General features: G+C 43.6%; 1 protein-coding gene across 1 annotated transcript; it reads left to right on the forward strand.

Moving 5' to 3' along the window:
- The first annotated feature begins 11,539 nt into the window (after positions 1-11,539).
- LOC310747073 (plasma membrane calcium-transporting ATPase 1-like) lies at positions 11,540-15,420 on the forward strand. The gene has a single exon (XM_083581381.1). The coding sequence runs from the start codon at positions 12,062-12,064 to the stop codon at positions 15,389-15,391; it is 3,330 nt and encodes a 1,109-aa protein (XP_083437507.1). The 5' UTR covers positions 11,540-12,061; the 3' UTR covers positions 15,392-15,420.
- Positions 15,421-15,522: the final 102 nt, after the last annotated feature.

The raw sequence follows: 15,522 nt of genomic DNA on the forward strand, positions 1-15,522 counted from the left end.
TAATGTGTGAAATTATGGGTTAGTAGAGATGGATGAATTTTCTGTCCAGTGAAGTTGGGCAGGGTGGAGGAGCACCAAGCATACAGCTGTACTGAAAACAAATTTAGATAATTTAACTTTGAGCTGTTGATATTTTGAATGAGGAATTGGAGGGTGGGAAGAGAGGTCTAATGAAGTTCCTTTAATGATTCTGAATGTTTTCTGAACAGGGAATTCACTTGTAGTGTGGAGAACTGACAGGACTTTCATTATGCTCTTATGCTCATGTTAAATAGTCTTGGCATTCCTTATTACAAAAGCCTAGATATGTCAATTTTTGTTGCAGAATAAATCACCAGCTATCTGAGAACCACTTCCCCAAGATGGGAGCCATGGGCACACACATAGCGAATGTCATAGCTTAACAGACACTGTTGTTTTCCACCTTGGTTCTTATCCTTGAGTTGGGCGAAGTGGTGAGTGGGTGGGAAATGTCACACATGGCTGTAGTACATAGACACATAGACACACTAACAACATCTGAATAGACCTGTGGAATCCCCCAACAGGTGTGTGTTAAGCTGCAACCCCAATTTACTCCAGAACAAGGGTCCACAGTTCACCAACCATAACACCCGTCCTGAAAGACCTACACTGGCTCCCAGTATGTTTCCAAGCATAATTCAGAGTGTTGCTCCTGACCTTTAAAGCCCTAAACGGCCTTGGCCCAGTATACCTGAAGGAGCGTCTTAACCCCCATCATTCAGCCCAGACACTGAGGTCCAACACCCTCCCTGGGAGAAGTGAGGTTACAGAGAACCAGGCAAAGGGCCTTCTCGGTGGTGGTGCCCACCCTGTGGAACATCCTCCCATCAGATGTCAAGGAAATAAATAACTATCCGACTTTTAGAAGACTTCTGAAGGCAGCCCTGTTTATGGAGGTTTTTAATGTGTGATGCTTTATTATGCTTTTAATTTGTGGGAGCCGCCAAGAGTGGGCGGGATATGTATATATGTATGTATGTATGAATGAATGAAATAATTTTACCAGAGTTCAACCTCAGCTTTTGAAAGATGGTATCATTTGCATCTCCAGCTAGATATGGAGAACAGACATACTGGTTTCCTCCTCACCCATCATGCATAGCATAACCTTTTTAAAGTCCTGTCATTTGATGAAGGAGAAAGGCCAGGACCGCTTTTGGTTTTGTATATTTGGATTGAGAGATTGGGGAATGATGGGAGAAGTACCATAAGGTTTCTTTTATCGCTTTGTTTTCTGAAAAGCATTGTGAGAGTGTTCTGCACCTTTGTGTTTGAGAAAAGCAGGTTGCGAAAAGAGAAGCACAGAAAGAGGAGATGTGAGATGTGAGAATTGTCATTCTTGATGCCATTCAGATGCCCAGTCTGAAAGAAGAGCATCATTGTGATGGCAGGATTTGCCCTGACAAAGAATTTCCATTGTAACTTGACTAATGACAGTCCACACATTTACAGCTGTATCAGTGGGTGGATATCTCTTTCTGAATGGGAACCCAAGAAAAGACAAGATCAAACTTGTCTCAGTTATCTGAATACAGTTGTGCCTTGGATCCCGAACACCTTGTGAATCGAAAGTTTTTGCTTCCAAATGCTGCAAACCTGGAAGTGAGTGTTCTAGTTTGTGAACGTTCTTTGGAAGCCAAACATCCAACGGGGTTTCCACGAGTTCCAATTGCCTGTGGGAGCTTCCTGCAGCCAGTTGGAAGCCGCATGTTGGTTTCCAAACATTTTGAAAGTCGAACAGACTTCCGGAACGAATTCCATTTAACTTCCGAGGTAACCACTGTAGTTTTCTCCGGTCTCTTGCAGCTGAATGAACTTAGCTGCCATAAGCAGAGGGCGGTTTTTGCCTGCCTTCAGATTCACTTCCTCTCACTGTGCGTCTTGCACAGTAATACACAGCCGTGTCCTCAGGTTTCAAGTTGTACATTTGCAGATACAACAAGCTGTTTGAATTGTCCCTGGAGATGGTGAATCGTCCTTTGAATTTATCCAAGTAGGTAATGCTGGCTGAATCTGGCTGTATTTCTCCCACCCATTCGACGCCCTTCCCAGGAGCCTTTTTCACCCAGCTCATCCAGTAGCTGCCAAAGGTGAACTCGAAGGCTCGACAGGAGAGGCGGGTAGACTCCCCAGGCCTTCTGACATCTCCTCCAGATTCCTCCAGCCGAACCTCTGATTGGGCACCTAGGGAGAAAGAGATATACTATTAAGACCCCCTTCATGTTAACCTCAAGATCTGGACACACCCCTAATAGGGAATGGAGAAAAATTACCCCCAAAGATGGAAAGGAAAACAACTGGAAATAAAAGCAGCATTTTCCCAACTTGAGCTTTGAGATGCATTGACTGAAAGTGATCCTGTATCTACAGAGCGTTCTGCCTTTTGGTGTAGCTCTATCTGGGAGGGAGTCTGGCTGATTTAAACAGGAAGCTGACCGTGCATTTACATATACCTCCAGATAAAAGAGTCAATCAGGCCTTCCACAAATGCTCTCTGTTTTTATACAGTACGTATAAAATGTTTTCAAGTATAAAATGAAGGCATGATTTCAGGAATGGCAAACAATTTCTCATGAAATCTACAGAGCAAAGCTGTCAACGCTTCCCTTTTTTTAAAGGGAAATTCTCTTATTCCGGATAGGGTTCCTCACAAGAAAAGGGAAAAGTTGACAGCTATGCTACAGAGAGCTGTAGGGTAGGAGGTGTGAGTTCAATGCCAAAAATGGCACTTTTAGGTTCCCAATTCATTAGAAACTATGAGGAATAGTTCAGCAATGAAAGAGAAATATTATTGTGGAATTGTCTGCCAGTGGTTGTTAACAAAAGGAAAGATGGACATTCACCACAGATTCCTGACACTGATGCCAAAGATTTGGTTGTAAAATGCTGGAAATGTAAGAAAACTGCTATATGATGATGCAAGACAGCAACTGGAATAAAGCCTTACACCAGGGGTGCCCAAGCTTTTTTCCAACAAGGGCCAGATTTGATGAAGTGAATGTGCATGAGGGCTGACCAAAGTTCTTGAGCTTCTTTTAGGATTTTACCCCAAAGTTCTTGAGCTTTTTTTAGGATTGTACTTGTTGAGCTTTTCTAAGGATTTGACCCCAGATAAAACCAGCCAGGGAGCCGGATTAGGCCCCCCAAATGGACTTTGGACATGCCTGTCTTTCACAGAACAAAGTTTGACTCCTGGGTGCTTCATGGGGTTTCCGTCGGTACAAATATTTCAGCAAATGTGTCAGTTGATAAATGGCTTGTAGGACAAGAACATCGTTGGAGCAACTTGCACAATAGCAAGCAGTCTTTAGTTCTTCATCAGGCTGCATGTGAAGTGGAATACGGATGGAAACATTTAAAAAACTGGTTGGTGTTAAAAGCGTCATGTTTCTATTGTTATTCATCTGGGAATCAAGTTTTGATTAATTTGCAATCTAATTGCTGCCGTCATTTTGGCCAATTCAAGGAATTCACAAAATTTAATTGGCCATTCTGCCACTGACGGGACTTTATCTAATCGAAACTTAATAATAATAATAATAATAAATTTTATTTATATCCCGCCCTCCCCAGCCGAAGCTGGGCTCAGGGCGGCTAACAACAATCAAAATAATCCAACATTCTAAAAACATTCATTATAAAATTAATTAAAATCAAATTAAAATCAAATTGATGGCAACCATTAAGCAAAATTCTGTGCAGATTGCCAGAGGAGGGGGTCAGGCTGCGCCCTGATCAAAGGCCTGGTGGAACAGCTCTGTCTTGCAGGCCCTGTGGAAAGATGTCAGGTCCCGCAGGGCCCTAGTCTCTTGTGACAGAGCGTTCCACCAGATTGGAGCCGCGGCCGAGAAAGCCCTGGCTGTAGTTGAGGCCAGCCTAACCTCTCTGTGGCCTGGGATCTTCAGGATGTTTTTATTTGCAGACCGTAAATTTCTCTGTGGGACATACCAGGAGAGGCGGTCCCGTAGGTACGAGGGTCCTAGGCCGTATAGGGCTTTAAAGGTTAAAACCAGCACCTTAAACCTGATCCTGTACTCCACTGGGAGCCAGTGCAGCTGGCATAGTACCGGATGAATGTGGTCTCACAGCGAAGACCCCATAAGGAGTCTCGCCGCGGCATTCTGCACCCGCTGGAGTTTCTGGGTCAGTCTCAAGGGCAGTCCCACGTAGAGCGAGTTACAATAATCCAGTCTGGAGGTGACTGTCGCGTGGATCACAGTGGCTAGGTCAGGGCGAGAGAGATAAGGAGCCAACTGCTTAGCTTGGCGGAGATGAAAAAAGAAAGAATGGGAATGTGTAGGTGAAAATATGGTAAAACAGTTCCAAAAGAATGATATGTTTAGTCTGAAATCCACAAAGTTATGATAAAAGAGGTACAATATGTTATGGTTAATATTTTAAATATATTGTTTAAACAAATTAAAGGATACAGTAACAAACTTAATGATGCCAAACACAGGTGGAGGGAAGTCACAGCAGTGGCGTAGCGTGGGTTGTCAGCACCCGGGGCAAGGCAAGTAATTTGCACCCCCTAACCCGTGGATTTGCACCCCCTAACCCATGGATTTGCCCTAACCCCCAGATGTTGCGCCCGGTGCGGCCAGCCCCCGTGCACCCCCCACGCTACGCCACTGAGTCACAGGGATATAAAAGGGTGAAATTAATCAAGGGTAATTGGGGGGGGGGAGAGAGAAAGAGAATGTAATGCAAAAAATGTTAAAAGATGGTTTTTTATTGTAACATTGTAGTAATGTAAGAGTAAAATAAAATAAATGGAAAATCATCATCATCATCATCATCATCATCTGGGAATGTGAGGAAGCTGGCTTACTTGATGGAGCTCTGCTAGCTCCTACAAATGCAGTTTTGAGGTTATGCCTAATAATGCTAAGGCAAAGAAACACACAGTCCCAAACACAGGCAGAAGGAGTGGTGTCGGAGGATTGAGGATGACCATTGTATGTGAAGTCTCTGAGAGTGGGGCTTGTGTGCATGTCCTTGCCACTTCCCTGCTAGGCTTTGGGTCCAACATTCACCACATCTCATAATTTCATCGAAAGCAAAGATGTTGAGTCACATAGTAAATGTTCATACCATGCCTTCATTAGGCTAATAACCAAAATGCTGCAACATAATTGTTCCCTCCCCAGCATCAGCAGAGCACAGGATTGCTCGGTTAAGTATCTTTACACAGCATATTTATTACTCAGCAATTACAAGCGGGGATTCTGCATTCGGAAGCAGTTCCTCCTTTTTTATACACAGCCCCAGTAGACCTTATCTCACTGTGGTGTTCTCGGACACAGAAATACACGGCCGAATCTGCAGCTGTGAGGGTGTTCAGCTGGAGGGAGACCTCGTTCCTGGATTTGTCTGATGAAATGGTTGCACGATTCTTCAGAGAAGGGGCATACCACTTTCCCCCGTCATAGGGGTATGTGCTTCCAGTCCATTCTAGCCCTTTCCCAGGTGCTTGGCGGACCCAGTGCCACACACAATGCTGAGTGGAGATGGAGAAACCTGTGACCTTACAGAGCAGGTTGAGGTTCTCTCCTGGCCTCACCATTCCTGACCCAGACAATACAAGCTGAACGTCTGAGAAGACCCCTAAAAGCAGAGAATGTTTCAATTAATGTTTGAGCATCATCCAATCATCTCCAATACTTCTCAACTTTCCACCGAAAACACACTTACATTTTGGAAAGGCTGCCAAAGAAAACAAGAATAAGAAAAACTTCATAATGTTAATGAAGTAATGTCTTAGTGATTTGGGGAGTGGAAGCATGTGAAACTTTTATATTGAAGGAGATTCTTTTGAAACCTCCTGGAGATATTTGCATGAGGCCTTCCCCCCAGTGGCTCATGACACATAAAGAGGGTATCTGGAAACAGATTTGACATGAAGGTTTATTGATGGCTTTGCCACTGCTTCAATGCAAACGCGTGCATAGAGATAATTTGTAATGGATGGTGTATGGGTGGAATGTAAAATCCAGTATTTTGGATGTGCAGGTTGCTTTGAAAGGTTTTTGGTACTAGTGACAGATTTTTATTTCCTTTTTTATTTTATACCTCAGACCTGCTGATGGTGGCTGGCCTAGGTTTCCAGCCCATTGCCCCATACCATGAGGCCACACTCACACCGTGCAGTTAAAGCACTGTATCACCATTTTTAAAATGCATTGTTGTTGTTTAGTTGTTTAGTCGTGTCCAACTCTTCATGACCCCATGGACCAGAGCACGCCAGGCACTCCTGTTTTCCACTGCCTCCCGCAGTTTGGTCAGACTCATGTTTGTATCTTTTTTTTTCTTTTTTTTTTAAAGTAATATTTATTAAGAGTTTAAAGATTACAAAAAGAAGAAAAAGAGTTAAACAATGCAAAACAGTACAATACAATACATAAAAAACAAAAAAAACCACTACTTATCTTAACAAAACAAAAACAGAAACAGAAACAATTAAAAACACATCCAATATTTCCATATCTTATCTTTCATTTACTTGTTTCGACGACCTCCTCATACGACCTCCTTTTTTGTATTCTAGTTCAGTTAGCTATTTCAGCAAATCCTTTCCATCTTTCTCAGTTTTTGTCCTATAATTTACCTTAACACAATCTAACCTTATTCTTTCTCCTTTGGCCCATTAACAGTCTATTTTTACTTAATTCTTTATAACATTTCTGCTAAAGCCATATAACTTCATTCCAGCATCCTTCTAACATTCATTAATTTTACAGTGTTTCTGTGAATAGTCTTTAAATTTTTTCCAATCTTCTTCCACCGACTCTTCTCCCTGGTCTCGGATTCTGCCAGTCATTTCCGCCAGTTCCATGTAGTCCATCAACTTCATCTGCCATTCTTCCCGGGTGGGTAAATCTTGTGTCTTCCAATACTTTGCGATAAGTATTCTTGCTGCTGTTGTAGCATACATAAAAAAAGTTCTATCCTTCTTTGTCACCAATTGGCCGACCATGCCCAGGACAGACTCATGTTTGTAGCTTCGAGAACACTGTCCAGCCATCTCGTCCTCTGTCGTCCCCTTCTCCTTGTGCCCTCCATCTTTCCCAACATCAGGGTCTTTTCCAGGGAGTCTTCTCTTCTCGTGAGGTGGCCAAAGTATTGGAGCCTCAGCTTCACGATCTGTCCTCCCAGTGAACACTCAGGGCTAATTTCCTTAAGAATGGATGCATTTGATCTTCTTGCAGTCCATGGGTCTCTCAAGAGTCTCCTCCAGCACCATAATTCAAAAGCATCAATTCTTCGGTGGTCAGCCTTCTTTATGGTCCAGCTCTCACTTCCATACATCACTACTGGGAAAACCATGGCTTTAACTATACGGACCTTTGTTGGCAAGGTGATGTCTCTACTTTTTAAAATGCATAGGTTCCCTCAAAGCATTATGGGAGCTGTGGTTTGTGAAGAGTGCTAGGTGTTGTTAGGAGACCCCTATTCACCTCCCAGAGCTACAATTCTCATTCACTTTCTCTTCCCAAGGAGCTCTGGGAATTGTATATCTGGGAGTAGGAATATTGTTCTTCTAACAACTCAGATACATTTCCCCACCATGAATCATTATCCAAGGACTGAAAAAACAGAGATGAGTGTGGGTAAGTCTCTCAGGGAGTCAATCTCTCCTGGGATGTGTACATAAACAGTTATCAAGGAAATGTCTAAAATATAATTAGACTCACAGCTGAAAACAGCAACAGTACTAGGATTGTTGTTTTATTTCAGTTACAGCCGAAGGCATCCTGTATTCTCCACACCATGCCTGCCCCCTTGTGACAAGCAGTAGGAAGAATTGAAGAGTTCAGGGGTCCAGTTTTATGAGTATATGTTTAATGTGTGAAATTATGGGTTAGAAGAGATGGGTGGATTTTCCTTCTAGTGAAGTTGGGCATTGTAGAGGACCACCAAGCATGCAGCTGTACTGAAAACAAATGTGGATATTTTAATTTTGAGTTGTTGTTCTTTTGAATGAGGAATTGGAGTATGGGGAGAGAAGTACTATAAACTTCCTTTCATGGCTTTGAATGTTTCTGTTTTCTGAACAGGGGATTCAGTTGTCGGGTGGGGAACTGACAGCGTTATGCATAGGATGTGTGGGCATGTGTAAAACAAAGATTTGGTAGTTTGTGAGTAGAGAGATAGTGAAAGGGGAGAATTTCCTTCTGGATCCCATTCAGATGACCATAATAAAGGAAGAACAGCAGCAGCATGATGGCAGGCTTTGCACCTATCCTAGGTGCTCATTATATCATGGCTGGAGAGACCTGTGGCATGTCCTGCTGAATGGAGGGGTAGCTGTCTTTCTTGAGTACTGAACTTTAAGTTGCTGATCATTTTTGTAGATTTCACATTCTTCCCCTCTAAAGTTATATAAAGAACTCATTATTAATTTGCTGGTGCCTGGATGTTACTGCTTTCTCCTGTTAGAGAAGAAATGAATGGTTTTGGGAGACTCGTTTGCTGAGGACAGATGTTGCTGGATCAGACCTCTCATCAGACCCAAGTGGCATGGCCAGCTCTATTGGGGACCACATTCCCAATAGTCCAAGCCAGGATGGAGCCCTCAACCAAACACAGGAAATAGTATTCCTGAATAGTGTGCCCCTCGACTTGATTCTTATCCATCTCAGTGGAGTGGTGAGTGGGTGTCACACATGCCTGTGGTACACAGACACAGGTACACACAAACCACATCTGGGTGCACCTAGGGAAATGAGTTGTGTGCTAAGCCGCCCACCTCAACTTACTCCAGAAGAGGGGTCCACAAACCACCAAACACAACAGTTTAGCAGAGTTCCATTTCAGTTCCATTCTCATCTCCAGGTGGCTATGGAGGACAGATATTTTGATTTCATTTTGGTCCATCAGCCACAACATCTCCTTTTAATTCCTGTTGATACATGAAGGAGACTGACCAGGTTCACTTTTCATTTTGTATATTTTGGATGAGGGGTTGGGGAATGAGGGGAGAAGTACTATAAAATGCCTTTTGTGTCTTTGAATCTTTTCTATTTATATTATTTTTTTAAAAAAAATATTAAAGATTTTCTTGGTTTACAAAAGTACGTTCATTGTCTCTTTTTCAGGGTGTAAAGTCTTTTCAATTACATTTAATATGAGATTTTCTGAATGGGGAATAAATCTATCCTGCAGGGAACTAGCAATTACTCTCTCTGTGTGAAAAGCAAGTGTAGCTTGGTAGCTCGTGAATAGAGAGACAAAGAGAGAGGAAAGGTGAGAATCGTTTTTCTGGATCCCGTTCATATCTGAAACAATCACAATCTGAATTAAGAGCAGCATTATAATGGCAGGCTTTGCCCCTGACCTAGCTATGTATGTATTATAACATGTCTAGAGAGAGCCCACACATTTACCGCTGTAGAGATGGATTTCTCTCTATCTCTGAATGGTAACACAAGATCAAACGATTGTCCCAGCGACCGGAATCAATCTCTTTAGTCTCTTGCAGCTTAATAAATTTAGCAGCCATGAGTGAAGGGGGTTTTTTGCCAGGCTTCAGATTCACTTCCTCTGACTGTGTGCTCTTGTACAGTAATACACAGCCGTGTCCTCGGGCTTCAGGTTGTTCATTTGCAGATACAACAAACTGTTTGAATTGTCCCTTCACTTTATCCCCGTAGCGAAAGGTAGTGGACTCTGGATTTATTTCTGCCACATATTCCAGACCCTTCCTGGGAGCCTGTCTTACCCAGCTCATCCAGTGGCTGCTAAAGGTGTACCCGGAGGCTCGACAGGAGAGACAGAGAGACTCGCTAGGCCTTTTGGCATCTCCTCCAGACTCCTCCAGCCGAACCTCTGATTGGACACCTAGGAGAAAGAGATATACTATTAAGACCCCCTTCATGTTTACCCTAGAACTGAACACCCTAGAACTGATGAAATGGAGAAAAATTACCCCCAAAGATGGTTGAAAGGAAAACAATTGGAAATAAAAGCAGCATTTTCCCAACTTGAGCTTTGAGACACATTCTGCCTTTTGCTGTACATGTGGCTGCGTTGGAGTCTGGCTGATTTAAACAGGAAGCTGACCCTACATTTACATACAGCTTCAGATAAAAGAGTCACACAAGCCTTCCACAAACTCTCCCTCTCTGTTCTTATACAGTAAGCAGGCATGTTTTTGGGAATGGCAAAGTATTTCCCATCAATGGGGAATAGAGTAGGGCAGCATACCATCCAACATTTCTCCAATGAAAATAGGGACATCTATTATTATTATTATTATTATTATTATTATTATTATTATTATTATTATTATTTTATGCACCACCAATCTGACTGGGTTGCCCTAGCCACTCTCAGTGGATTCCAATATATATAAAATCATTTGTTGTTGTTGTTTCATCATTTAGTTGTGTCCGACTCTTCGTGACCCCATGGACCAGAGCACACCAGGCACTCCTGTCTTCCACTGCCTCTGGTATAAAATCATAATAACACCATAAACATTAAACATTAAACAATATCCCTATACTGGGCTCCCTTCAGATGTCTTCTAAAGGTTGTATAGTTATTTTTCTCCCTGGCTCGAGGGGTCACATAACTTCATACCCTCCAACCGGGGGTGTTCACCAGCACCCGGGGCAGGTGTGTGTGCATGCATACCAGGTGGGGGAAGAGTGTGCTTGCCCAGCCCTCGCCACCACCAGGCAAAATTCCTTGTATATCTGTCACTCCTAGATTCATTGCTCCCGCCAACCACAGAGGCTGATGATAGTTCCCTTTTGTGGCTGAAGAGGAATGGGATGCCGGCATGCTCACCATTCCTGGCCGGTCGCTAGGCTGAAGCCATAACCTCAGTTCATGACAGCTCCAAATTGTTCTTGGCCACCCAACCTGACCCATGGTGACCTGTACCTGTCTAAATGTGACTCAGAGGAGGCTCAAATCCCTCTGGATATGTCCAATTTGACTTGGGATTCAACTGTATCCAGTGCACAGCATTATTGGTTATTCATAATCTTTTCCTCCCACAAATGTTCTGTTTTATTTTTCATCCCACTTAAGGTGCAAGGGTGCCCCTACAGATGGTAATAATGCAGTAACACTGGGGAAGCATCTCAGAAGAACTAATAATGTAGAAGTGTCTTGTGAGTGAATCCAGTATAAATCTACCACTATTACAGTAGATACACCCTCCCCCCCTTAAAAAAGCCCTGTCTGTTGGGGTCCACAGCTTCAGAATCTATCTTTCATAGTGAAGGTAATCAGAGAACAGCATGAGAGAATTAACCCCCCTCCCCTCCCAAAAAAAGTTTAGACTGGGTGTGTGGAGGGCGAGAATAAGAATTCACGAAGCAAAGTTAAGGCCACCTGGAAACAGCCTCATAATTCACCAGGGAAACTTAAAGCGATGACAAAACAGCAGCAGAATTCATCAACAAAGTGAAAGAGATAAGAAAACAGAATCAGAATTTAGAATTCTGAACTCTACTCACCACACCTATGAGTGACATGTACGCTCAGAGCTGAGGAAATGTGACACAAGCCATGATTCATTGGCTGCTGGCAGGATTCCGATTCCATTTCTCATCCTCCTGTAACTGCCGCTTTGAGGAGACATAAACCAACATGGGGAAATGAAAGAGCCTGAAATACAGAGCTGTGTTTTACACCCTTTTCCTGAAACGTAGAGCTAGTGATCCCAGGCTGTCGGGACAGGGCTGAGCTGGGAACATGGAGCAAGAAAAGAACTGAAGCAAACACACAGAACATGTGTCTCTAGGTGTGGAAATTGAGAATAAATGAAGACCTGAGCCTATCGTTCTTGCCTGGTTTTAAAAAAAATAATACAGAAGGTAATCTAAAAGAACTTGTGTAGATACGTAAATGATGATGGATCTCTGAATTTAAAAGGCCCCCCGCTATTGAGCTGACAGTACCCCCTGCTGTCCTCTGTACAGACCAAGTGGGGGTGGGGGTGGGGAAAAACCCCTTCCTTGATTGTGGATACAGAATAGCAGCCATCTTGATTCTCTCATTTCTTTCTGTGGAAGAAGACAGGATGATGGTCACTAGAGACACTGCTGATAAAAACTTTGGGGTCACTCTCTCAGAGCTGCGACACCTGATGGAATACCGCAAGTCCGAGGCAGTGGAGAAAATAAAGGAACTTTATGGCGATATCTTTGAAATCTGCAAAAGACTGAAGACTTCACCCACACTTGGAATCGTTGGTACCCAATCAGAAGTAGAGCTACGGAAAGCTGTATTCGGAAGTAACTTTATACCACCTAAGAAGCCCCTAACTTTCCTGGAATTAATGTGGGAAGCACTCCAGGATATGACACTATGTATCTTAGAAGTTGCAGCCATCATCTCCCTGGGACTCTCCTTTTACAAGCCACCTGGAGGGAATATTGCAGCATGCCATGCGGAAGGTCCCGGAGGGGAAGAGGAAGACGAGGAGGCTGACTGGATTGAAGGGTTTGCAATACTTTTATCTGTCATGTGTGTGGTGTTGGTAACTGCCTTCAATGACTGGAGTAAGGAAAAACAATTTAGGGGGTTGCAGAGTCGCATTGAAAGTGAGCAGAAGTTTACTGTTATCAGGCACGGGGAGTGCAAGCAGGTGCTAGTAGCTGAATTAGTGGTTGGGGACATTGCACAGATCAAATATGGTGACCTTTTGCCAGCTGATGGTTTGCTTATCCAGGGGCATGATCTGAAAGTTGACGAGAGCTCCCTCACAGGGGAATCAGATCACGTCAAGAAGTCATTGACAGAGGACCCAATGTTACTTTCAGGTACCCATGTGATGGAAGGCTCTGGGAGAATGGTTGTTACAGCTGTGGGCATAAACTCACAAACAGGGATCATCCTCACTTTACTCGGAGTCGGAGATGACCAGCCAGAGAAGAAGCAGAAAAATTCAGGAGACATGACTCCTGGACACAGCAAGGAATCTGCCCCAAAGCCCCACAAAGTGTCTGGAAACCAGGTTGAGGACGAGGAAAGTGCCCAGAAGCATACATCACACCCGAAAGAAAAATCAGTTCTGCAAGCAAAACTCACACGGTTAGCCCTTCAGATTGGCAAAGCAGGCCTGGCAATGTCAGTGATCACAGTCCTCGTCCTTATTGTTTTTTTCCTTGTTCAAACCTTTGCAATTGAGAAGCGTGCTTGGACTGTTGAATGCACACCAATTTATATACAACACATGGTGAAGTTCTTTATTATTGGAGTGACCATTTTGGTCGTAGCTGTTCCAGAGGGTCTGCCACTGGCTGTCACCATCTCCCTTGCCTATTCTGTGAAGCAAATGATGAAGGATAATAACCTCGTGAGGCACCTGGATGCCTGTGAAACCATGGGAAATGCAACTGCAATATGTTCTGATAAAACAGGGACTTTGACCATGAACAGAATGACAGTAGTTCAGATTTTTATTGGTAGCGCACATTATAAAGTTGTCCCCACCCCTGAAATGATTCGGCCCACCATACTGAGTTACTTGCTTGAAGGCATTGCTGTAAATTGTGCTTATACATCTACAATCCTGCCTCCTGAAAAGGAAGGAGGACTCCCTCGCCAAATTGGCAATAAAACGGAATGTGCCTTACTTGGTTTGCTATTGGAACTGAACCAGAATTTCGAAGCTGTAAGGGCTAGGATAACGGAAGAGACGCTGCACAAAGTGTACACCTTCAACTCCGACCGGAAATCGATGAGCACAGTGGTGAAGAAACCCAATGGCAGCTTTCGGCTGTACAGCAAAGGAGCTTCTGAAATACTGCTTAAGAAATGCACCCGCATTTTGGATGCCAGTGGGCATTCAGGCCCTTTTTCCAAAAAAGACAGAGAAAACGTGATCAATAATGTGATTGAACCAATGGCCTCTGAGGGACTCCGCACCATAGGCCTGACATTCAAGGAATTCCCAGCTGCCTACTCAGAACCCAACTGGGACAACGAGGATGAGATTTTCAAGGACTTGACCTGTATTGCAATTGTAGGCATCGAAGATCCGGTGAGACCTGAAGTTCCTGATGCAATAAGAAAATGCCAGAAAGCTGGCATTGTCGTACGTATGATTACTGGGGATAACATCAACACAGCTCGGGCAATTGCTACAAAATGTGGTATTCTGAAACAAGGGGAAGCCTCTGTGTGCATGGAGGGTCATGATTTTAATCGGCTGATACGTGGCCCAGATGGAGAGATTAAACAAGAGCTAATGGACAGAGTTTGGCCTACTCTTTGTGTCCTTGCAAGGTCCTCACCTGCAGACAAGTACAACTTGGTCACAGGGATCATTAACAGCAACATCACCGAACAAAGGCAGGTGGTAGCAGTGACTGGAGATGGTACCAATGACGGGCCTGCATTGAAGAAAGCCGACGTTGGCTTTGCAATGGGCATCGCTGGAACTGATGTTGCCAAAGAAGCTTCTGATATCATTATCACCGACGACAACTTCTCAAGCATTGTCAAAGCTGTCATGTGGGGTCGGAATGTGTATGACAGCATCTCCAAATTCCTTCAGTTTCAGCTCACTGTTAACGTGGTAGCCGTTGTAGTCGCTTTTACTGGTGCGTGTGTCACCCAGAATTCCCCTCTGAAAGCTGTCCAGATGTTGTGGGTCAACCTCATAATGGATACCTTTGCTTCTCTTGCTTTAGCAACAGAAAAGCCAACTGAAGCTCTGCTGTTACGCAAGCCTTATGGGAGAAATAAGCCTCTTATCTCCCGCACGATGCTGAAAAACATTTTGTTCCACGCCATTTACCAGATGGTCGTTGTATTTTCCCTTGTTTTTGCAGGTGAAAAATTCTTCGATATAGAAAACGCAAGAAATGTGCCCATGAATTACCCTCCCACCGAGCATTACACCATTGTATTTAACACATTTGTAATGATGCAGATTTTTAACGAAGTCAACGCCCGGAAGATTCATGGGGAAAGGAATGTTTTCTCGGGGATATTCAGTAATACCATTTTTTGCTTTATCAGCTTGGGAACGTTGGTCGTACAGGTCATCATTGTTCAGCTTGGAGGGAAGCCCTTTAGCTGCACAAAGCTTTCACTGGAGCAGTGGTTGTGGTCCATCTTTTTTGGTCTAGGGACATTGATATGGGGACAAGTGATCGTATTTTTCCCAAATCGTTATCTGTGGTTCCTGCCAACGTTTGGTGACAGACCACCGAAAGAGGACATTATTCAAGAAGAAGAAATGTATGAAGAGATTGACTATGGTGAGCTGGAAATGCGTCGAATCAGCCAGGCTTCATGGTGTAGGGGTGTGAACAGAGTACAAACTCAGTACAAAGTAGTAAATACGTTCCGTACTCCCCCTTATGAGTTACACCACTCAGCTAGTAATAAAACCATCTAACAGAACACAAGTAGTGATTCTGAAACCTCCTTCACTTGTTGCTGCAGTTGATTTTTTTAAAAAGAGAGTTATGTGCACAGTAGCTCTAGTAAGAAACAGATGGGAATTTCTCCAGCACGGTGAGCATGGCA

The sequence above is a fragment of the Podarcis filfolensis genome, assembly GCF_964270895.1.
Source record: "Podarcis filfolensis genome assembly, chromosome: 13".
Lineage (NCBI taxonomy): Eukaryota > Metazoa > Chordata > Lepidosauria > Squamata > Lacertidae > Podarcis > Podarcis filfolensis.